This window comes from Chiloscyllium punctatum, chromosome 3 (genome assembly GCF_047496795.1).
Source record: "Chiloscyllium punctatum isolate Juve2018m chromosome 3, sChiPun1.3, whole genome shotgun sequence".
NCBI lineage: Eukaryota > Metazoa > Chordata > Chondrichthyes > Orectolobiformes > Hemiscylliidae > Chiloscyllium > Chiloscyllium punctatum.
This window is the reverse complement of record NC_092741.1, coordinates 9,988,680-10,012,813: the sequence shown is the minus strand read 5'-3', so window position 1 is coordinate 10,012,813 and position 24,134 is coordinate 9,988,680. Positions and strand designations below refer to the sequence as shown.

Genomic DNA, 24,134 nt, shown 5'->3' with positions numbered 1-24,134 from the left:
ATACAGATCACAGGGTGATGGAACAGAGTGAGGTGTACAGAGTTACAGATACAGGTCACAGGGTGATGGAACAGAGTGAGGTGTACAGAGTTACAGATACAGGTCACAGGGTGAGGGAACAGAGTGAGGTGTACATAGTTACAGATACAGTTCACAGGGTGATGGAACAGAGTGAGGTGTACAGAGTTACAGATACAGGTCACAGGGTGATGGAACACTGTGAGGTGTACAGAGTTACAGATACAGGTCACAGGGAGATGGAACAGAGTGAGGTGTACAGAGTTACAGATACAGGTCACAGGGTGATGGAACAGAGTGAGGTGTACAGAGTTACAGATACAGGTCACAGGGTGATGGAACAGAGTGAGGTGTACAGAGTTACAGATACAGGTCACAGGGTGATGGAACACTGTGAGGTGTACAGAGTTACAGATACAGGTCACAGGGAGATGGAACAGAGTGAGGTGTACAGAGTTACAGATACAGGTCACAGGGTGATGGAACAGAGTGAGGTGTACAGAGTTACAGATACAGATCACAGGGTGATGGAACAGAGTGAGGTGTACAGAGTTACAGATACAGGTCACAGGGTGATGGAACAGAGTGAGGTGTACAGAGTTACAGATACAGGTCACAGAGTGATGGAACAGAGTGAGGTGTACAGAGTTACAGATACAGATCACAGGGTGATGGAACAGAGTGAGGTGTACAGAGTTACAGATACAGGTCACAGGGTGATGGAACACAGTGAGGTGTACAGAGTTACAGTTACAGGTCACAGGGTGATGGAACAGAATGAGGTGTACAGAGTTACAGATACAGGTCACAGAGTGATGGAACAGAGTGAGGTGTACAGAGTTACAGATACAGATCACAGGGTGATGGAACAGAGTGAGGTGTACAGAGTTACAGATACAGGTCACAGGGAGATGGAACAGAGTGAGGTGTACAGAGTTACAGATACAGATCACAGGGTGATGGAACAGAGTGAGGTGTACAGAGTTACAGATACAGGTCACAGGGTGATGGAACAGAGTGAGGTGTACAGAGTTACAGATACAGGTCACAGGGTGATGGAACAGAGTGAGGTGTACAGAGTTACAGATACAGATCACAGGGTGATGGAACAGAGTGAGGTGTACAGAGTTACAGATACAGATCACAGGGTGATGGAACAGAGTGAGGTGTACAGAGTTACAGATACAGATCACAGGGTGATGGAACAGAGTGAGGTGTACAGAGTTACAGATACAGGTCACAGGGTGATGGAACAGAGTGAGGTGTACAGAGTTACAGATACAGATCACAGGGTGATGGAACAGAGTGAGGTGTACAGAGATACAGATACAGGTCACAGGGTGAGGGGACAGAGTGAGGTGTACAGAGTTACAGATACAGATCACAGAGTGATGGAACAGAGTGAGGTGTACAGAGATACAGATACAGATCACAGAGTGATGGAACAGAGTGAGGTGTACAGAGTTACAGATACAGATCACAGGGTGATGGAACAGAGTGAGGTGTACAGAGTTACAGATACAGATCACAGGGTGATGGAACAGAGTGAGGTGTACAGAGTTACAGATACAGGTCACAGGGTGAGGGAACAGAGTGAGGTGTACAGAGTTACAGATACAGGTCACAGGGTGATGGAACAGAGTGAGGTGTACAGAGTTACAGATACAGATCACAGGGTGATGGAACAGAGTGAGGTGTACAGAGTTACAGATACAGGTCACAGGGTGATGGAACAGAGTGAGGTGTACAGAGTTACAGATACAGGTCACAGGGTGAGGGAACAGAGTGAGGTGTACAGAGTTACAGATACAGGTCACAGGGTGATGGAACAGAGTGAGGTGTACAGAGTTACAGATACAGATCACAGGGTGATGGAACAGAGTGAGGTGTACAGAGTTACAGATACAGGTCACAGGGTGAGGGAACAGAGTGAGGTGTACAGAGTTACAGATACAGGTCACAGGGTGATGGAACAGAGTGAGGTGTACAGAGTTACAGATACAGATCACAGGGTGATGGAACAGAGTGAGGTGTACAGAGTTACAGATACAGATCACAGGGTGATGGAACAGAGTGAGGTGTACAGAGTTACAGATACAGGTCACAGGGTGATGGAACAGAGTGAGGTGTACAGAGTTACAGATACAGGTCACAGGGTGATGGAACAGAGTGAGGTGTACAGAGTTACAGATACAGATCACAGGGTGATGGAACAGAGTGAGGTGTACAGAGTTACAGATACAGGTCACAGGGTGATGGAACAGAGTGAGGTGTACAGAGTTACAGATACAGATCACAGGGTGATGGAACAGAGTGAGTTGTACAGTGTTACAGATACAGATCACAGGGTGATGGAACAGAGTGAGGTGTACAGAGTTACAGATACAGATCACAGGGTGATGGAACAGAGTGAGGTGTACAGAGTTACAGATACAGGTCACAGGGTGATGGAACAGAGTGAGGTGTACAGAGTTACAGATACAGGTCACAGGGTGATGGAACAGAGTGAGGTGTACAGAGTTACAGATACAGATCACAGGGTGATGGAACAGAGTGAGGTGTACAGAGTTACAGATACAGATCACAGGGTGATGGAACAGAGTGAGGTGTACAGAGTTACAGATGCAGATCACAGGCTTACTCTTCAGAGGGTCTGTGTGGAATGTCGGGCTGAAGGGACTGTTTCCACATTCTACGGAATCTAATCTAATCTAAAACTCATAGATTCTCTCAGGCAGTCGGTGGCTGAGTGGTTAGCCCTCCTGCGTCACAGTTCCAGTGTCTCAGGTTCGATTCCAGCCTTGGACGACTGTCTGTGTGGAGTTTGCATGTTGTCCTCGTGTCTGCATGGGTTCCCTCCCACAGTCCAAGGATGTGCTGGTCAGGGTGAATTGGCTGCGCTCACTCGTTCTGTCGTGTCCAGTCTGTGTAGGTTAGCCATGGGAAACGGTGAGGTTACAGGGATGTGTTGGGTCCTGATGGGGTGCTCTTTGGTGGATGACTATGGCCTGAATGGCCTCTATCTCCTGTGGGAGAAAGTGAGGGCTGGAGATCAGAGTTCGAAAGTGAAGCACTGGAAAAGCACAACAGCAATGATCAAGGGCTTCTGCCCAAAATGTTGATTTTCCTTCTCATCAGATGCTGCCTGACCTGCTGTGCTTTTCCAGCATCACACTCTCGACTCTATCTCCACTGTGAACAATCTGTGGTCATTGGAACTGTTACCAAAAGATCAAGTTTGGAGCAGGTCAGATTAATCATACCAACTGAAAGTGCTGGAGATGTTGAGCAGGTCTCTCACTGGAGATGCCTTGGTGTTTTGAGACCAAGGGGACTATTCTTCTCCAATCGTGAAGGGGAGCGTTTGGGCTTAGATTCTCGACAGCCGCTGAGATTCTCCAGCGCCTTCTGTGTTTGTTTCCGATTTCCACAGGAGCTTGTTGCATTGTGTTGGGCAGGTTAACGCCTGCTGCTGTGTGAAAGGTGAAAGAGAGAGTGAATCCTGGTAAATATGAGTGTAGGGGCAGGAAACTGGAAGAGGACGGAATGCCGCTTGTTGACATTGGTGGTGGACCTTCGAACCCGAATGTGTGTGTCCATGTATTTGACAGGCGGTGGAACCAAAGGAGCAACATGTCCGGGAAGCTCAGGAGGCTCTGGAGATTGCCAAGGAAAACCTGAGGAAGAAACATGAAAGTCTGAGACTGGTAGGAAACTGTCAGCTTCATTTCAAACCCCCTTCCATCCACAAGTCCCAAACACCATCTCCCAGACCCACTGGCTGGTGGTGAATCATGAAGGCTGAGGGAGAATCTGATACTGACTCCGTCGTTGCACAAACACAAGACCCACACCCATTCACACACATTCACAATGAACATACTGTTACAGCCCGCTGGACCTCACAAAGGCAACACAAGGAAAACACTGAGAAGATGTCACATTTTTGACTTTTAAATGGAACAAATAAATAAACCTGAACATAAGGAAATGTAAAATACCCAGGAGTTGACACATGAATGAAACGATAAAGGTGCAGGATAACGTACAACCCAATCTGCCTGAACCTTTCCTGTCAGATATACAACATAAAAGGGACAGATGTGAGAGAACTCAACACCAAGCCAAGCCTTCGCTTCCACTGTAACAGAGGATCAATACCCTCCACCTTTCACTGTAATAGAGGATCAATACCCCCCACCTTTCACTGTGATAGAGGATCAATACCCCCACCTTTCACTGTGATAGAGGATCAATACCCCCCACCTTTCACTGTGATGGGGGATCAATACCCCCCACCTTTCACTGTAACAGAGGATCAATACCCCCCACCTTTCATTGTGATGGGGGATCAATACCCCCCACCTTTCACTGTGATGGGGGATCAATACCCCCCACCTTTCACTCTGATGGGGGATCAATACCCCCCACCTTTCACTGTAACACAGGATCAATACCCCCCACCTTTCACTGTGATGGGGGATCAATACCCCCCACCTTTCACTGTAACAGAGGATCAATACCCCCCACAATTCACTGTGATGGGGGATCAATACCCCCCACCTTTCACAGTGATGGGGGATCAATACCCCCCACCTTTCACTGTGATGGGGGATCAATACCCCCCACCTTTCACTGTAACAGAGGATCAATACCCCCCACCTTTCACTGTAATAGAGGATCAATACCCCCACCTTTCACTGTAATAGAGGATCAATACCCCCCACCTTTCACTGTGATAGAGGATCAATACCCCCCACCTTTCACTGTGATAGAGGATCAATACCCCCCACCTTTCACTGTGATGGGGGATCAATACCCCCCACCTTTCACTGTGATGGGGGATCAATACCCTCCATCTTTCACTGTGATGGGGGATCAATACCCCCCACCTTTCACTGTGATGGGGGATCAATGCCCCCCACCTTTCACTGTGATAGAGGATCAATACCCCCCACCTTTCACTGTGATAGAGGATCAATACCCCCCACCTTTCACTGTGATAGAGGATCAATACCCGCCACCTTTCACTATGATAGAGGATCAATACCCGCCACCTTTCACTGTGATAGACGATCAATACCCCCCACCTTTCACTGTGATAGAGGATCAATACCCGCCACCTTTCACTGTGATGGGGGATCAATACCCCGCACCTTTCACTGTGATAGAGGATCCATACCCCCCACCTTTCACTGTGATAGACGATCAATACCCCCCACCTTTCACTGTGATAGAGGATCAAGACCCCCCACCTTTCACTGTGATGGGGGATGAATACCCCCCACCTTTCACTGTGATGGGGGATCCATACCCCCCACCTTTCACTGTGATGGGGGATGAATACCCCCCACCTTTCACTGTGATGGGGGATGAATACCCACCACCTTTCACTGTGATGGGGGATGAATACCCACCACCTTTCACTGTGATGGGGGATCAATACCCCCCACCTTTCACTGTGATGGGGGATCAATACCCCCCACCTTTCACTGTGATGGGGGATCAATACCCCACACCTTTCACTGTGACAGAGGATCAATACCCCCCACCTTTCACTGTGATAGAGGATCAATACCCCACACCTTTCACTGTGATAGAGGATCAATACCCCCCACCTTTCACTGTGATGGGGGATCAATACCCCCCACCTTTCACTGTGATGGGGGATCAATACCCCCCACCTTTCACTGTGATGGGGGATCAATACCCCCCACCTTTCACTGTGATAGAGGATCAATACCACCCACCTTTCACTGTGATGGGGGATCAATACCCCCCACCTGTCACTGTGATAGAGGATCAATACCCCCCACCTTTCACTGTGATGGGGGATCAATACCCCCCACCTTTCACTGTTATAGAGGATCAATACCCCCCACCTTTCACTGTGATAGAGGATCAATACCCCCCACCTTTCACTGTGATGGGGGATCAATGCCCTCCACCTTTCACTGTGATGGGGGACCAATACCCCCCACCTTTCACTGTGATGGGGGATCAATACACCCCACCTTTCACTGTGATAGAGGATCAATACCCCCCAACTTTCACTGTGATGGGGGATCAATACCCCCCACCTTTCACTGTAATAGAGGATCAATACCCCCCACCTTTCACTGTGATACAGGATCAATACCCCCCACCTTTCACTGTGATAGAGGATCAATACCCCCCACCTTTCACTGTGATGGGGGATCAATACCGCCCACCTTTTACTGTGATAGAGGATCACTACTCCCCACCTTTCTCTGTGATAGAGGATCAATACCCCCACCTTTCACTGTGATGGTGGATCAATACCCCCCACCTTTCACTGTGATAGAGGATCAATACACCCCAATTTCACTGTGATGGGGGTTCAATACCCCCCACCTTTCACTGTGATAGAGGATCAATACCCCCCAACTTTCACTGTGATAGAGGATCAATACCCCCCACCTTTCACTGTGATGGGGGATCAATACCCCCCACCTTTCACTGTGATGGGGGATCAAAACCCCCAACCTTTCACTGTGATGGGGGATCAATACCCCCCACCTTTCACTGTGATAGAGGATCAATACCCCCCACCTTTCACTGTTATGGGGGATCAATTCCCCCCACCTTTCACTGTGATAGAGGATGAATACCCCCCACCTTTCACTGTGATGGAGGATCAATACCACCCACCGTTTACTGTGATAGAGGATCAATACCCCCCACCTTTCACTGTGATAGAGGATCAATACCCCCCACCTTTCACTGTGATGGAGGATCAATACCCCACACCTTTCACTGTGATGGGGAATCAATACCCCCCACCTTTCACTATGATGGGGGATCAATACCCTCCACCTTTCACTTTGATAGATGATCAATACCCCCCACCTTTCACTGTGATGGGGGATCAATACCCCCCACCTTTCACTGTAATAGAGGATCAATACCCCCCACCTTTCACTGTGATACAGGATCAATACCCCCCACCTTTCACTGTGATAGAGGATCAATACCCCCCACCTTTCACTGTGATGGGGGATCAATACCGCCCACCTTTTACTGTGATAGAGGATCACTACTCCCCACCTTTCTCTGTGATAGAGGATCAATACCCCCACCTTTCACTGTGATGGTGGATCAATACCCCCCACCTTTCACTGTGATAGAGGATCAATACACCCCAATTTCACTGTGATGGGGGTTCAATACCCCCCACCTTTCACTGTGATAGAGGATCAATACCCCCCAACTTTCACTGTGATAGAGGATCAATACCCCCCACCTTTCACTGTGATGAGGGATCAATACCCCCCACCTTTCACTGTGATGGGGGATCAATACCCCCAACCTTTCACTGTGATGGGGGATCAATATCCCCCACCTTTCACTGTGATAGAGGATCAATACCCCCCACCTTTCACTGTGATGGGGGATCAATACCCCCCACCTTTCACTGTGATAGAGGATGAATACCCCCCACCTTTCACTGTGATGGAGGATCAATACCACCCACCTTTCACTGTGATAGAGGATCAATACCCCCCACCTTTCACTGTGATAGAGGATCAATACCCCCCACCTTTCACTGTGATGGAGGATCAATACCCCCCACCTTTCACTGTGATGGGGGATCAATACCCCCCACCTTTCACTATGATGGGGGATCAATACCCTCCACCTTTCACTGTGATAGAGGATCAATACCCCCCACCTTTCACTGTGATAGAGGATCAATACCCCCCACCTTTCAATGGGATAGAGGATCAATACACCCCACCTTTCACTGTGATAGAGGATCAATACCCCCCACCTTTCACTGTGATAGAGGATCAATACCCCCCACCTTTCACTGTGATAGAGGATCAATACCCCCCACCTTTCACTGTGATGGGGGATCAATACCCCCCACCTTTCACTGTGATAGAGGATCAATAACCCCCACCTTTCACTGTGATGGGGGATCAAAACCCCCCACCTTTCACTGTGATGGGGGATCAATACCGTCCACCTTTCACTGTGATAGAGGATCAATACCCCCCACCTTTCACTGTGATAGAGGATCAATACCCCCCACCTTTCACTGTGATGGGGGATCAATACCCCCCACCTTTCACTGTGATAGAGGATCAATACCCCCCACCTTTCACTGTGATAGAGGATCAATACCACCCACCTTTCACTGTGATAGAGGATCAATACCCCCCACCTTTCACTGTGATAGAGGATCAATACCCTCCACCTTTCACTGTGATAGAGGATCAATACCCCCCACCTTTCACTGTGAGAGAGGATCAATACCCCCCACCTTTCACTGTGATGGGGGATCAATACCCCCCACCTTTCACTGTGATAGAGGATCAATACCCCCCACCTTTCACTGTGATAGAGGATCAATACCACCCACCTTTCACTGTGATAGAGGATCAATACCCCCCACCTTTCACTGTGATAGAGGATCAATACCCCCCACCTTTCACTGTGATAGAGGATCAATACCCCCCACCTTTCACTGTGATAGAGGATCAATAACCTCCACCTTTCACTGTGATGGGGGATCAATACCCCCCACCTGTCACTGTGATAGAGGATCAATACCCCCCACCTTTCACTGTGATGGGGGATCAATACCCCCCACCTTTCACTGTGATGGGGGATCAATACCCCCCACCTTTCACTGTGATGGGGGATCAATACCCCCCACCTTTCACTGTGATGGGGGATCAATACCCCCTCACCTTTCACTGTGATGGGGGATCAATACCCCCCACCTTTCACTGTGATGGGGGATCAATACCCCCCACCTTTCACTGTGATAGAGAATCAATACCCCCCACCTTTCACTGTGATAGAGTATCACTACCCCCCACCTTTCACTGTGATGGGGGATCAATACCCCCCACCTTTCACTGTGATAGAGGATCAATACCCCCCACCTTTCACTGTGATGGGGGATCAATACCCCCCACCTTTCACTGTGATGGAGGATCAATACCCCCCACCTTTCACTGTGAGAGAGGATCAATACCCCCCACCTTTCACTGTGATGGGGGATCAATACCCCCCACCTTTCACTGTGATAGAGGATCAATACCCCCCACCTTTCACTGTGATGGGGGATCAATACCCCCCACCTTTCACTGTGATGGGGGATCAATACCCCCTCACCTTTCACTGTGATGGGGGATCAATACCCCCCACCTTTCACTTTGATGGGGGATCAATACCCCCCACCTTTCACTGTGATAGAGGATCAATACCCCCCACATTTCACTGTGATAGAGGATCAATACCCCCCACCTTTCACTGTGATAGAGGATCAATACTCCCCACCTTTCACTGTGATAGAGGATCAATACCCCCCACCTTTCACTGTGATAGAGGATCAAAACCCCCTACCTTTCACTGTGATGGGGGATCAATACCCCCCACCTTTCACTGTGATGGGGGATCAATACCCCCCACCTTTCACTGTAACAGAGGATCAATACCCCCCACCTTTCACTGTGATGGGGGATCAATACCCCCCACCTTTCACTGTGATGGGGGATCAATACCCCCCACCTTTCACTGTGATAGAGGATCAATACCCCCCACCTTTCACTGTGATGGAGGATCAATAACCCCCACCTTTCACTGTAACAGAGGATCAATACCCCCCACCTTTCACTGTGATGGGGGATCAATACCCCCCACCTTTCACTGTGATGGGGGATCAATACCCCCCACCTTTCACTCTGATGGGGGATCAATACCCCCCACCTTTCACTGTGATAGAGTATCACTACCCCCCACCTTTCACTGTGATGGGGGATCAATACCCCCCACCTTTCACTGTGATAGAGGATCAATACCCCCCACCTTTCACTGTGATGGGGGATCAATACCCCCCACCTTTCACTGTGATGGAGGATCAATACCCCCCACCTTTCACTGTGAGAGAGGATCAATTCCCCCCAGCTTTCACTGTGATGGGGGATCAATACCCCCCACCTTTCACTGTGATAGACGATCAATACCCCCCACCTTTCAGTGTGATGGGGGATCAATACCCCCCACCTTTCACTGTGATGGGGGATCAATACCCCCCACCTTTCACTGTGATGGGGGATCAATACCCCCCACCTTTCACTGTGATGGGGGATCAATACCCCCTCACCTTTCACTGTGATGGGGGATCAATACCCCCCACCTTTCACTTTCTTGGGGGATCAATACCCCCCACCTTTCACTGTGATAGAGGATCAATACCCCCCACCTTTCACTGTGATGGAGGATCAATACCCCCCACCTTTCACTGTGATAGAGGATCAATACCCCCCACCTTTCACTGTGATGGGGGATCAATACCCCCCACCTTTCACTCTGATGGGGGATCAATACCCCCCACCTTTCACTGTGATAGAGTATCACTACCCCCCACCTTTCACTGTGATGGGGGATCAATACCCCCCACCTTTCACTGTGATAGAGGATCAATACCCCCCACCTTTCACTGTGATGGGGGATCAATACCCCCCACCTTTCACTGTGATGGAGGATCAATAACCCCCACCTTTCACTGTGAGAGAGGATCAATTCCCCCCAGCTTTCACTGTGATGGGGGATCAATACCCCCCACCTTTCACTGTGATAGACGATCAATACCCCCCACCTTTCACTGTGATGGGGGATCAATACCCCCCACCTTTCACTGTGATGGGGGATCAATACCCCCCACCTTTCACTGTGATGGGGGATCAATACCCCCCACCTTTCACTGTGATGGGGGATCAATACCCCCCACCTTTCACTGTGATGGGGGATCAATACCCCCCACCTTTCACTGTGATGGGGGATCAATACCCCCTCACCTTTCACTGTGATGGGGGATCAATACCCCCCACCTTTCACTTTCTTGGGGGATCAATACCCCCCACCTTTCACTGTGATAGAGGATCAATACCCCCCACCTTTCACTGTGATGGAGGATCAATACCCCCCACCTTTCACTGTGATAGAGGATCAATACCCCCCACCTTTCACTGTGATGGGGGATCAATACCCCCCACCTTTCACTGTGATGGGGGATCAATACCCCCCACCTTTCACTGTGATAGAGGATCAATACCCCCCACCTTTCACTGTGATGGAGGATCAATACCCCCCACCTTTCACTGTAACAGAGGATCAATACCCCCCACCTTTCACTGTGATGGGGGATCAATACCCCCCACCTTTCACTGTGATGGGGGATCAATACCCCCCACCTTTCACTGTGATGGGGGATCAATACCCCCCACCTTTCACTGTAACAGAGGATCAATACCCCCCACCTTTCACTGTAATAGAGGATCAATACCACCACCTTTCACTGTAATAGAGGATCAATACCCCCCACCTTTCACTGTGATAGAGGATCAATACCCCCCACCTTTCACTGTGATAGAGGATCAATACCCCCCACCTTTCACTGTGATAGAGGATCAATACCCCCCACCTTTCACTGTGATGGGGGATCAATACCCTCCACCTTTCACTGTGATGGGGGATCAATACCCCCCACCTTTCACTGTGATGGGGGATCAATGCCCCCCACCTTTCACTGTGATAGAGGATCAATACCCCCCACCTTTCACTGTGATAGAGGATCAATACCCCCCACCTTTCACTGTGATAGCGGATCAATACCCGCCACCTTTCACTATGATAGAGGATCAATACCCGCCACCTTTCACTGTGATAGACGATCAATACCGCCCACCTTTCACTGTGATAGAGGATCAATACCCGCCACCTTTCACTCTGATGGGGGATCAATACCCCCCACCTTTCACTGTGATAGAGGATCAATACCCCCCACCTTTCACTGTGATAGACGATAAATACCCCGCACCTTTCACTGTGATAGAGGATCAATACCCCCCACCTTTCACTGTGATGGGGGATGAATACCCCCCACCTTTCACTGTGATGGGGGATCAATACCCCCCTCCTTTCACTGTGATGGGGTATGAATACCCCCCACCTTTCACTGTGATGGGGGATGAATACCCACCACCTTTCACTGTGATGGGGGATGAATACCCACCACCTTTCACTGTGATGGGGGATCAATACCCCCCACCTTTCACTGTGATGGGGGATCAATACCCCCCACCTTTCACTGTGATGGGGGATCAATACCCCACACCTTTCACTGTGATAGAGGATCAATACCCCACACCTTTCATTGTGATAGACGATCAATACCCCCCACCTTTCACTGTGATGGGGGATCAATACCCCCCACCTTTCACTGTGATGGGGGATCAATACCCCCCACCTTTCACTGTGATGGGGGATCAATACCCCCCACCTTTCACTGTGATAGAGGATCAATACCCCCCACCTTTCACTGTGATAGAGGATCAATACCCCCCACCTTTCACTGTGATGGGGGATCAATACCCCCCACCTTTCACTGTGATAGAGGATCAATACCCCCCACCTTTCAATCTGATGGGGGATCAATACCCCCCACCTTTCACTGTAATAGAGGATCAATACCCCCCACCTTTCACTGTGATGGGGGATCAATGCCCTCCACCTTTCACTGTGATGGGGGATCAATACCCCCCACCTTTCACTGTGATGGGGGATCAATACACCCCACCTTTCACTGTGATAGAGGATCAATACCCCCCACCTTTCACTGTGATGGGGGATCAATACCCCCCACCTTTCACTGTAATAGAGGATCAATACCCCCCACCTTTCACTGTGATACAGGATCAATACCCCCCACCTTTTACTGTGATAGAGGATCACTACTCCCCACCTTTCTCTGTGATCGAGGATCAATATCCCCACCTTTCACTGTGATGGTGGATCAATACCCCCCACCTTTCACTGTGATAGAGGATCAATACACCCCAATTTCACTGTGATGGGGGTTCAATACCCCCCACCTTTCACTGTGATAGGTTTCAATACCCCCCAACTTTCACTGTGATAGAGGATCAATACCACCCACCTTTCACTGTGATGGGGGATCAATACCCCCCACCTTTCACTGTGATGGGGGATCAATACCCCCAACCTTTCACTGTGATGGGGGATCAATACCCCCCACCTTTCACTGTGATAGAGGATCAATACCCCCCACCTTTCACTGTGATGGGGGATCAATACCCCCCACCTTTCACTGTGATAGAGGATGAATACCCCCCACCTTTCACTGTGATGGAGGATCAATACCACCCACCTTTCACTGTGATAGAGGATCAATACCCCCCACCTTTCACTGTGATAGAGGATCAATACCCCCCACCTTTCACTGTGATGGAGGATCAATACCCCCCACCTTTCACTGTGATGGGGGATCAATACCCCCCACCTTTCACTATGATGGGGGATCAATACCCTTCACCTTTCACAGTGATAGAGGATCAATACCCCCCACCTTTCACTGTGATAGAGGATCACTACTCCCCACCTTTCTCTGTGATAGAGGATCAATACCCCCACCTTTCACTGTGATGGTGGATCAATACCCCACACCTTTCACTGTGATAGAGGATCAATACCCCCCACCTTTCACTGTGATGGGGGATCAATACCCCCCACCTTTCACTGTGATGGGGGATCAATACCCCCCACCTTTCACTGTGATGGGGGATCAATACCCCCCACCTTTCACTGTGATAGAGGATCAATACCCCACACCTTTCACTGTGATAGAGGATCAATACCCCCCACCTTTCACTGTGATGGGGGATCAATACCCCCCACCTTTCACTGTGATGGGGGATCAATACCCCCCACCTTTCACTGTGATGGGGGATCAATACCCCCCACCTTTCACTGTGATAGAGGATCAATACCCCCCACCTTTCACTGTGATAGAGGATCAATACCCCCCACCTTTCACTGTGATGGAGGATCAATACCCCCCACCTTTCTCTGTGATAGAGGATCAATACCCCCCACCTTTCACTGTGATGGGGGATCAATACCCCCCACCTTTCACTATGATGGGGGATCAATACCCTTCACCTTTCACTGTGATAGAGGATCAATACCCCCCACCTTTCACTGTGATAGAGGATCACTACTCCCCACCTTTCTCTGTGATAGAGGATCAATACCCCCACCTTTCACTGTGATGGTGGATCAATACCCCACACCTTTCACTGTGATAGAGGATCAATACCCCCCACCTTTCACTGTGATGGGGGATCAATACCCCCCACCTTTCACTGTGATGGGGGATCAATACCCCCCACCTTTCACTGTGATGTGGGATCAATACCCCCCACCTTTCACTGTGATAGAGGATCAATACCCCACACCTTTCACTGTGATAGAGGATCAATACCCCCCACCTTTCAATGTGATGGGGGATCAATACCCCCCACCTTTCACTGTGATGGGGGATCAATACCCCCCACCTTTCACTGTGATGGGGGATCAATACCCCCCACCTTTCACTGTGATAGAGGATCAATACCCCCCACCTTTCACTGTGATGGAGGATCAATACCCCCCACCTTTCTCTGTGATGGAGGATCAATACCCCCACCTTTCACTGTGATAGAGGATCAATACCCCCCACCTTTCACTGTGATGGGGGATCAATACCCCCCACCTTTCACTGTGATGGGGGATCAATACCCCACACCTTTCACTGTGATAGAGGATCAATACACCCCACCTTTCACTGTGATAGAGGATCAATACCCCACACCTTTCACTGTGATAGAGGATCAATACCCCCCAACGTTCACTGTGATGGGGGATCAATACCCCCCACCTTTCACTGTGATGGGGGATCAATACCCCCCACCTTTCACTGTGATGGGGGATCAATACCCCCCACCTTTCACTGTGATAGAGGATCAATACCCCCCACCTTTCACTGTGATGGGGGATCAATACCCCCCACCTTTCACTGTGATAGAGGATCAATACCCCCCACCTTTCACTGTGATGGGGGATCAATACCCCCCACCTTTCACTGTTATAGAGGATCAATACCCCACACCTTTCACTGTGATAGAGGATCAATACCCCCCACCTTTCACTGTGATGGGGAATCAATGCCCTCCACCTTTCACTGTGATGGGGGACCAATACCCCCCACCTTTCACTGTGATGGGGGATCAATACACCCCACCTTTCACTGTGATAGAGGATCAATACCCCCCACCTTTCACTGTGATGGGGGATCAATACCCCCCACCTTTCACTGTAATAGAGGATCAATACCCCCCACCTTTCACTGTGATACAGGATCAATACCCCCCACCTTTCACTGTGATAGAGGATCAATACCCCCCACCTTTCACTGTGATGGGGGATCAATACCGCCCACCTTTTACTGTGACAGAGGATCACTACTCCCCACCTTTCTCTGTGATAGAGGATCAATACCCCCACCTTTCACTGTGATGGTGGATCAATACCCCCCACCTTTCACTGTGATGGAGGATCAATACACCCCAATTTCACTGTGATGGGGGTTCAATACCCCCCACCTTTCACTGTGATAGAGGATCAATACCCTCCAACTTTCACTGTGATAGAGGATCAATACCCCCCACCTTTCACTGTGATGGGGGATCAATACCCCCCACCTTTCACTGTGATGGGGGATCAATACCCCCAACCTTTCACTGTGATGGGGGATCAATTCCCCCCACCTTTCACTGTGATAGAGGATCAATACCCCCCACCTTTCACTGTGATGGGGGATCAATACCCCCCACCTTTCACTGTGATAGAGGATGAATACCCCCCAACTTTCACTGTGATGGAGGATCAATACCACCCACCTTTCACTGTGATAGAGGATCAATACCCCCCACCTTTCACTGTGATAGAGGATCAATACCCCCCACCTTTCACTGTGATGGAGGATCAATACCCCACACCTTTCACTGTGATGGGGGATCAATACCCCCCACCTTTCACTATGATGGGGGATCAATACCCTCCACCTTTCACTGTGATAGAGGATCAATACCCCCCACTTTTCACTGTGATGGGGGATCAATACCCCCCACCTTTCACTGTAATAGAGGATCAATACCCCCCACCTTTCACTGTGATACAGGATCAATACCCCCCACCTTTCACTGTGATAGAGGATCAATACCCCCCACCTTTCACTGTGATGGGGGATCAATACCGCCCACCTTTTACTGTGATAGAGGATCACTACTCCCCACCTTTCTCTGTGATAGAGGATCAATACCCCCACCTTTCACTGTGATGGTGGATCAATACCCCCCACCTTTCACTGTGATAGAGGATCAATACACCACAATTTCACTGTGATGGGGGTTCAATACCCCCCACCTTTCACTGTGATAGAGGATCAATACCCCCCAACTTTCACTGTGATAGAGGATCAATACCCCCCACCTTTCACTGTGATAGAGGATCAATACCCCCCACCTTTCACTGTGATGGGGGATCAATACCCCCAACCTTTCACTGTGATGGGGGATCAATACCCCCCACCTTTCACTGTGATAGAGGATCAATACCCCCCACCTTTCACTGTGATGGGGGATCAATACCCCCCACCTTTTTCTGTGATAGAGGATCAATACCCCCACCTTTCACTGTGATAGAGTATCAATACCCCCCACCTTTCACTGTGATGGGGGATCAATACCCCCCACCTTTCACTGTGATGGGGGATCAATACCCCACACCTTTCACTGTGATAGAGGATCAATACCCCCGACCTTTCACTGTGATAGAGGATCAATACCCCACACCTTTCACTGTGATAGAGGATCAATACCCCCCAACTTTCACTGTGATGGGGGATCAATACCCCCCACCTTTCACTGTGATGGGGGATCAATACCCCCCACCTTTCACTGTGATGGGGGATCAATACCCCCCACCTTTCACTGTGATGGGGGATCAATACCCCCCACCTTTCACTGTGATGGGGGATCAATACCCCCCACCTTTCACTGTGATAGAGGATCAATACCCCCCACCTTTCACTGTGATGGGGGATCAATACCCCCCACCTTTCACTGTTATAGAGGATCAATACCCCCCACCTTTCACTGTGATAGAGGATCAATACCCCCCACCTTTCACTGTGATGGGGGATCAATGCCCTCCACCTTTCACTGTGATGGGGGACCAATACCCCCCACCTTTCACTGTGATGGGGGATCAATACACCCCACCTTTCACTGTGATAGAGGATCAATACCCCCCACCTTTCACTGTGATGGGGGATCAATACCCCCCACCTTTCACTGTAATAGAGGATCAATACCCCCCACCTTTCACTGTGATACAGGATCAATACCCCCCACCTTTCACTGTGATAGAGGATCAATACCCCCCACCTTTCACTGTGATGGGGGATCAATACCGCCCACCTTTTACTGTGATAGAGGATCACTACTCCCCACCTTTCTCTGTGATAGAGGATCAATACCCCCACCTTTCACTGTGATGGTGGATCAATACCCCCCACCTTTCACTGTAATGGAGGATCAATACACCCCAATTTCACTGTGATGGGGGTTCAATACCCCCCACCTTTCACTGTGATAGAGGATCAATACCCCCCAACTTTCACTGTGATAGAGGATCAATACCACCCACCTTTCACTGTGATGGGGGATCAATACCCCCCACCTTTCACTGTGATGGGGGATCAATACCCCCAACCTTTCACTGTGATGGGGGATCAATACCCCCCACCTTTCACTGTGATAGAGGATCAATACCCCCCACCTTTCACTGTGATGGGGGATCAATACCCCCCACCTTTCACTGTGATGGGGGATCAATACCCCCCACCTTTCACTGTAATAGAGGATCAATACCCCCCACCTTTCACTGTGATAGAGGATGAATACCCCCCACCTTTCACTGTGATGGAGGATCAATACCACCCACCTTTCACTGTGATAGAGGATCAATTCCCCCCACCGTTCACTGTGATAGAGGATCAATACCCCCCACCTTTCACTGTGATGGAGGATCAATACCCCACACCTTTCACTGTGATGGGGGATCAATACCCCCCACCTTTCACTATGATGGGGGATCAATACCCTCCACCTTTCACTGTGATAGAGGATCAATACCCCCCACCTTTCACTGTGATGGGGGATCAATACCCCCCACCTTTCACTGTAATAGAGGATCAATACCCCCCACCTTTCACTGTGATACAGGATCAATACCCCCCACCTTTCACTGTGATAGAGGATCAATACCCCCCACCTTTCACTGTGATGGGGGATCAATACCGCCCACCTTTTACTGTGATAGAGGATCACTACTCCCCACCTTTCTCTGTGATAGAGGATCAATACCCCCACCTTTCACTGTGATGGTGGATCAATACCCCCCACCTTTCACTGTGATAGAGGATCAATACACCCCAATTTCACTGTGATGGGGGTTCAATACCCCCCACCTTTCACTGTGATAGAGGATCAATACCCCCCAACTTTCACTGTGATAGAGGATCAATACCCCCCACCTTTCACTGTGATGGGGGATCAATACCCCCCACCTTTCACTGTGATGGGGGATCAATACCCCCAACCTTTCACTGTGATGGGGGATCAATACCCCCCACCTTTCACTGTGATAGAGGATCAATACCCCCCACGTTTCACTGTGATGGGGGATCAATACCCCCCACCTTTCACTGTGATAGAGGATGAATACCCCCCACCTTTCACTGTGATGGAGGATCAATACCACCCACCTTTCACTGTGATAGAGGATCAATACCCCCCACCTTTCACTGTGATAGAGGATCAATACCCCCCACCTTTCACTGTGATGGAGGATCAATACCCCCCACCTTTCACTGTGATGGGGGATCAATACCCCCCACCTTTCACTATGATGGGGGATCAATACCCTCCACCTTTCACTGTGATAGAGGATCAATACCCCCCACCTTTCACTGTGATAGAGGATCAATACCCCCCACCTTTCAATGGGATAGAGGATCAATACACCCCACCTTTCACTGTGATAGAGGATCAATACCCCCCACCTTTCACTGTGATAGAGGATCAATACCCCCCACCTTTCACTGTGATAGAGGATCAATACCCCCCACCTTTCACTGTGATGGGGGATCAATACCCCCCACCTTTCACTGTGATAGAGGATCAATACCCCCCACCTTTCACTGTGATGGGGGATCAATACCCCCCACCTTTCACTGTGATGGGGGATCAATACCCTCCACCTTTCACTGTGATAGAGGATCAATACCCCCCACCTTTCACTGTGATAGAGGATCAATACCCCCCACCATTCACTGTGATGGGGGATCAATACCCCCCACCGTTCACTGTGATAGAGGATCAATACCCCCCACCTTTCCCTGTGATAGAGGATCAATACCACCCACCTTTCACTGTGATAGAGGATCAATACCCCCCACCTTTCACTGTGATAGAGGATCAATACGCTCCACCATTCACTGTGATAGAGGATCAATACCCCCCACCTTTCACTGTGAGAGAGGATCAATACCCCCCACCTTTCACTGTGATGGGGGATCAATACCCCCCACCTTTCACTGTGATGGGGGATCAATACCCCCCACCTTTCACTGTGATGGGGGATCAATACCCCCCACCTTTCACTGTGATGGGGGATCAATACCCCCTCACCTTTCACTGTGATGGGGGATCAATACCCCCCACCTTTCACTTTGATGGGGGATCAATACCCCCCACCTTTCACTGTGATGGGGGATCAATACCCCCCACCTTTCACTGTGATAGAGGATGAATACCCCCCACCTTTCACTGTGATGGAGGATCAATACCACCCACCTTTCACTGTGATAGAGGATCAATTCCCCCCACCGTTCACTGTGATAGAGGATCAATACCCCCCACCTTTCACTGTGATGGCGGATCAATACCCCACACCTTTCACTGTGATGGGGGATCAATACCCCCCACCTTTCACTATGATGGGGGATCAATACCGTCCACCTTTCACTGTGATAGAGGATCAATACCCCCCACCTTTCACTGTGATGGGGGATCAATACCCCCCACCTTTCACTGTAATAGAGGATCAATACCCCCCACCTTTCACTGTGATACAGGATCAATACCCCCCACCTTTCACTGTGATAGAGGATCAATACCCCCCAACTTTCACTGTGATAGAGGATCAATACCCCCCACCTTTCACTGTGATGGGGGATCAATACCCCCCACCTTTCACTGTGATAGAGGATCAATACCCCCCACCTTTCACTGTGATGGGGGATCAATACCCCCCACCTTTCACTGTGATGGGGGATCAATACCCTCCACCTTTCACTGTGATAGAGGATCAATACCCCCCACCTTTCACTGTGATAGAGGATCAATACCCCCCACCTTTCACTGTGATGGGGGATCAATACCCCCCACCGTTCACTGTGATAGAGGATCAATACCCCCCACCTTTCACTGTGATAGAGGATCAATACCACCCACCTTTCACTGTGATAGAGGATCAATACCCCCCACCTTTCACTGTGATAGAGGATCAATACCCTCCACCTTTCACTGTGATAGAGGATCAATACCCCCCACCTTTCACTGTGAGAGAGGATCAATACCCCCCACCTTTCACTGTGATGGGGGATCAATACCCCCCACCTTTCACTGTGATAGAGGATCAATACCCCCCACCTTTCACTGTGATAGAGGATCAATACCACCCACCTTTCACTGTGATAGAGGATCAATACCCCCCACCTTTCACTGTGATAGAGGATCAATAACCCCCACCTTTCACTGTGATAGAGGATCAATACCCCCCACCTTTCACTGTGATAGAGGATGAATACCCCCCACCTTTCACTGTGATAGAGGATCAATACCCCCCACCTTTCACTGTGATGGGGGATCAATACACCCCACCTTTCACTGTGATAGAGGATCAATACCCCCCACCTTTCACTGTGATGGGGGATCAATACCCTCCACCTTTCACTGTGATAGAGGATCAATAACCTCCACCTTTCACTGTGATGGGGGATCAATACCCCCCACCTTTCACTGTGATAGAGGATCAATACCCCCCACCTTTCACTGTGATGGGGGATCAATACCCCCCACCTTTCACTGTGATGGGGGATCAATACCCCCCACCTTTCACTGTGATGGGGGATCAATACCCCCCACCTTTCACTGTGATGGGGGATCAATACCCCCTCACCTTTCACTGTGATGGGGGATCAATACCCCCCACCTTTCACTGTGATGGGGGATCAATACCCCCCACCTTTCACTGTGATAGAGAATCAATACCCCCCACCTTTCACTGTGATAGAGTATCACTACCCCCCACCTTTCACTGTGATGGGGGATCAATACCCCCCACCTTTCACTGTGATAGAGGATCAATACCCCCCACCTTTCACTGTGATGGGGGATCAATACCCCCCACCTTTCACTGTGATGGAGGATCAATACCCCCCACCTTTCACTGTGAGAGAGGATCAATACCCCCCACCTTTCACTGTGATGGGGGATCAATACCCCCCACCTTTCACTGTGATAGAGGATCAATACCCCCCACCTTTCACTGTGATGGGGGATCAATACCCCCCACCTTTCACTGTGATGGGGGATCAATACCCCCCACCTTTCACTGTGATGGGGGATCAATACCCCCCACCTTTCACTGTGATGGGGGATCAATACCCCCTCACCTTTCACTGTGATGGGGGATCAATACCCCCCACCTTTCACTTTGATGGGGGATCAATACCCCCCACCTTTCACTGTGATAGAGGATCAATACCCCCCACCTTTCACTGTGATAGAGGATCAATACCCCCCACCTTTCACTGTGATAGAGGATCAATACCCCCCACCTTTCACTGTGATAGAGGATCAATACCCCCCACCTTTCACTGTGATAGAGGAACAAAACCCCCTACCTTTCACTGTGATGGGGGATCAATACCCCCCACCTTTCACTGTGATGGGGGATCAATACCCCCCACCTTTCACTGTAACAGAGGATCAATACCCCCCACCTTTCACTGTGATGGGGGATCAATACCCCCCACCTTTCACTGTGATGGGGGATCAATACCCCCCACCTTTCACTGTGATAGAGGATCAATACCCCCCAACTTTCACTGTGATGGAGGATCAATAACCCCCACCTTTCACTGTAACAGAGGATCAATACCCCCCACCTTTCACTGTGATGGGGGATCAATACCCCCCACCTTTCACTGTGATGGGGGATCAATACCCCCCACCTTTCACTGTGATGGGGGATCAATACCCCCCACCTTTCACTGTGATAGAGTATCACTACCCCCCACCTTTCACTGTGATGGGGGATCAATACCCCCCACCTTTCACTGTGATAGAGGATCAATACCCCCCACCTTTCACTGTGATGGGGGATCAATACCCCCCACCTTTCACTGTGATGGAGGATCAATACCCCCCACCTTTCACTGTGAGAGAGGATCAATACCCCCCAGCTTTCACTGTGATGGGGGATCAATACCCCCCACCTTTCACTGTGATAGAGGATCAATACCCCCCACCTTTCACTGTGATGGGGGATCAATACCCCCCACCTTTCACTGTGATGGGGGATCAATACCCCCCACCTTTCACTGTGATGGGGGATCAATACCCCCCACCTTTCACTGTGATGGGGGATCAATACCCCCTCACCTTTCACTGTGATGGGGGATCAATACCCCCCACCTTTCACTTTCTTGGGGGATCAATACCCCCCACCTTTCACTGTGATAGAGGATCAATACCCCCCACCTTTCACTGTGATAGAGGATCAATACCCCCCACCTTTCACTGTGATAGAGGATTAATACCCCCCACCTTTCACTGTGATAGAGGATCAAAACCCCCTAGTTTCACTGTGATGGGGGATCAATACCCCCCACCTTTCACTGTGATGGGGGATCAATACCCCCCACCTTTCACTGTAACAGAGGATCAATACCCCCCACCTTTCACTGTGATGGGAGATCAATACCCCCCACCTTTCACTGTGATGGGGGATCAATACCCCCCACCTTTCACTGTGATAGAGGATCAATACCCCCCACCTTTCACTGTGATGGAGGATCAATAACCCCCACCTTTCACTGTAACAGAGGATCAATACCCTCCACCTTTCACTGTGATGGGGGATCAATACCCCCCACCTTTCACTGTGATGGGGGATCAATACCCCCCACCTTTCACTCTGATGGGGGATCAATACCCCCCACCTTTCACTGTAACAGAGGATCAATACCCCCCACCTTTCACTGTGATGGGGGATCAATACCCCCCACCTTTCACTGTAACAGAGGATCAATACCCCCCACCTTTCACTGTGATGGGGGATCAATACCCCCCACCTTTCACTGTGATGGGGGATCAATACCCCCCACCTTTCACTGTGATGGGGGATCAATACCCCCCACCTTTCACTGTGACAGAGGATCAATACCCCCCACCTTTCACTGTAATAGAGGATCAATACCCCCACCTTTCACTGTAATAGAGGATCAATACCCCCCACCTTTCACTGTGATAGAGGATCAATACCCCCCACCTTTCACTGTGATAGAGGATCAATACCCCCCACCTTTCACTGTGATAGAGGATCAATACCCCCCACCTTTCACTGTGATGGGGGATCAATACCCCCCACCTTTCACTGTGATGGGGGATCAATACCCTCCACCTTTCACTGTGATGGGGGATCAATACCCCCCACCTTTCACTGTGATGGGGGATCAATGCCCCCCACCTTTCACTGTGATAGAGGATCAATACCCCCCACCTTTCACTGTGATAGAGGATCAATACCCCCCACCTTTCACTGTGATAGAGGATCAATACCCGCCACCTTTCACTATGATAGAGGATCAATACCCGCCACCTTTCACTGTGATAGACGATCAATACCCCCCACCTTTCACTGTGATAGAGGATCAATACCCGCCACCTTTCACTGTGATGGGGGATCAATACCCCCCACCTTTCACTGTGATAGAGGATCAATACCCCCCACCTTTCACTGTGATAGACGATCAATACCCCCCACCTTTCACTGTGATAGAGGATCAATACCCCCCACCTTTCACTGTGATGGGGGATGAATACCCCCCA

The 24,134-nt window shown here is 50.0% G+C and overlaps 1 protein-coding gene across 1 annotated transcript in view; it reads left to right on the top strand.

Annotated features, from left to right (window-relative positions):
* The window catches only part of LOC140453925 (dynein axonemal heavy chain 6-like), a 754,975-nt gene that overhangs the window by 489,459 nt on the left and 241,382 nt on the right, over nucleotides 1–24,134 (top strand). Inside the window, exon 34 of the mRNA XM_072548780.1 lies at nucleotides 3,630–3,725. Within this exon, the coding sequence (XP_072404881.1) occupies nucleotides 3,630–3,725 (96 nt within the window). The remainder of the gene's footprint in view (nucleotides 1–3,629; nucleotides 3,726–24,134) is intronic.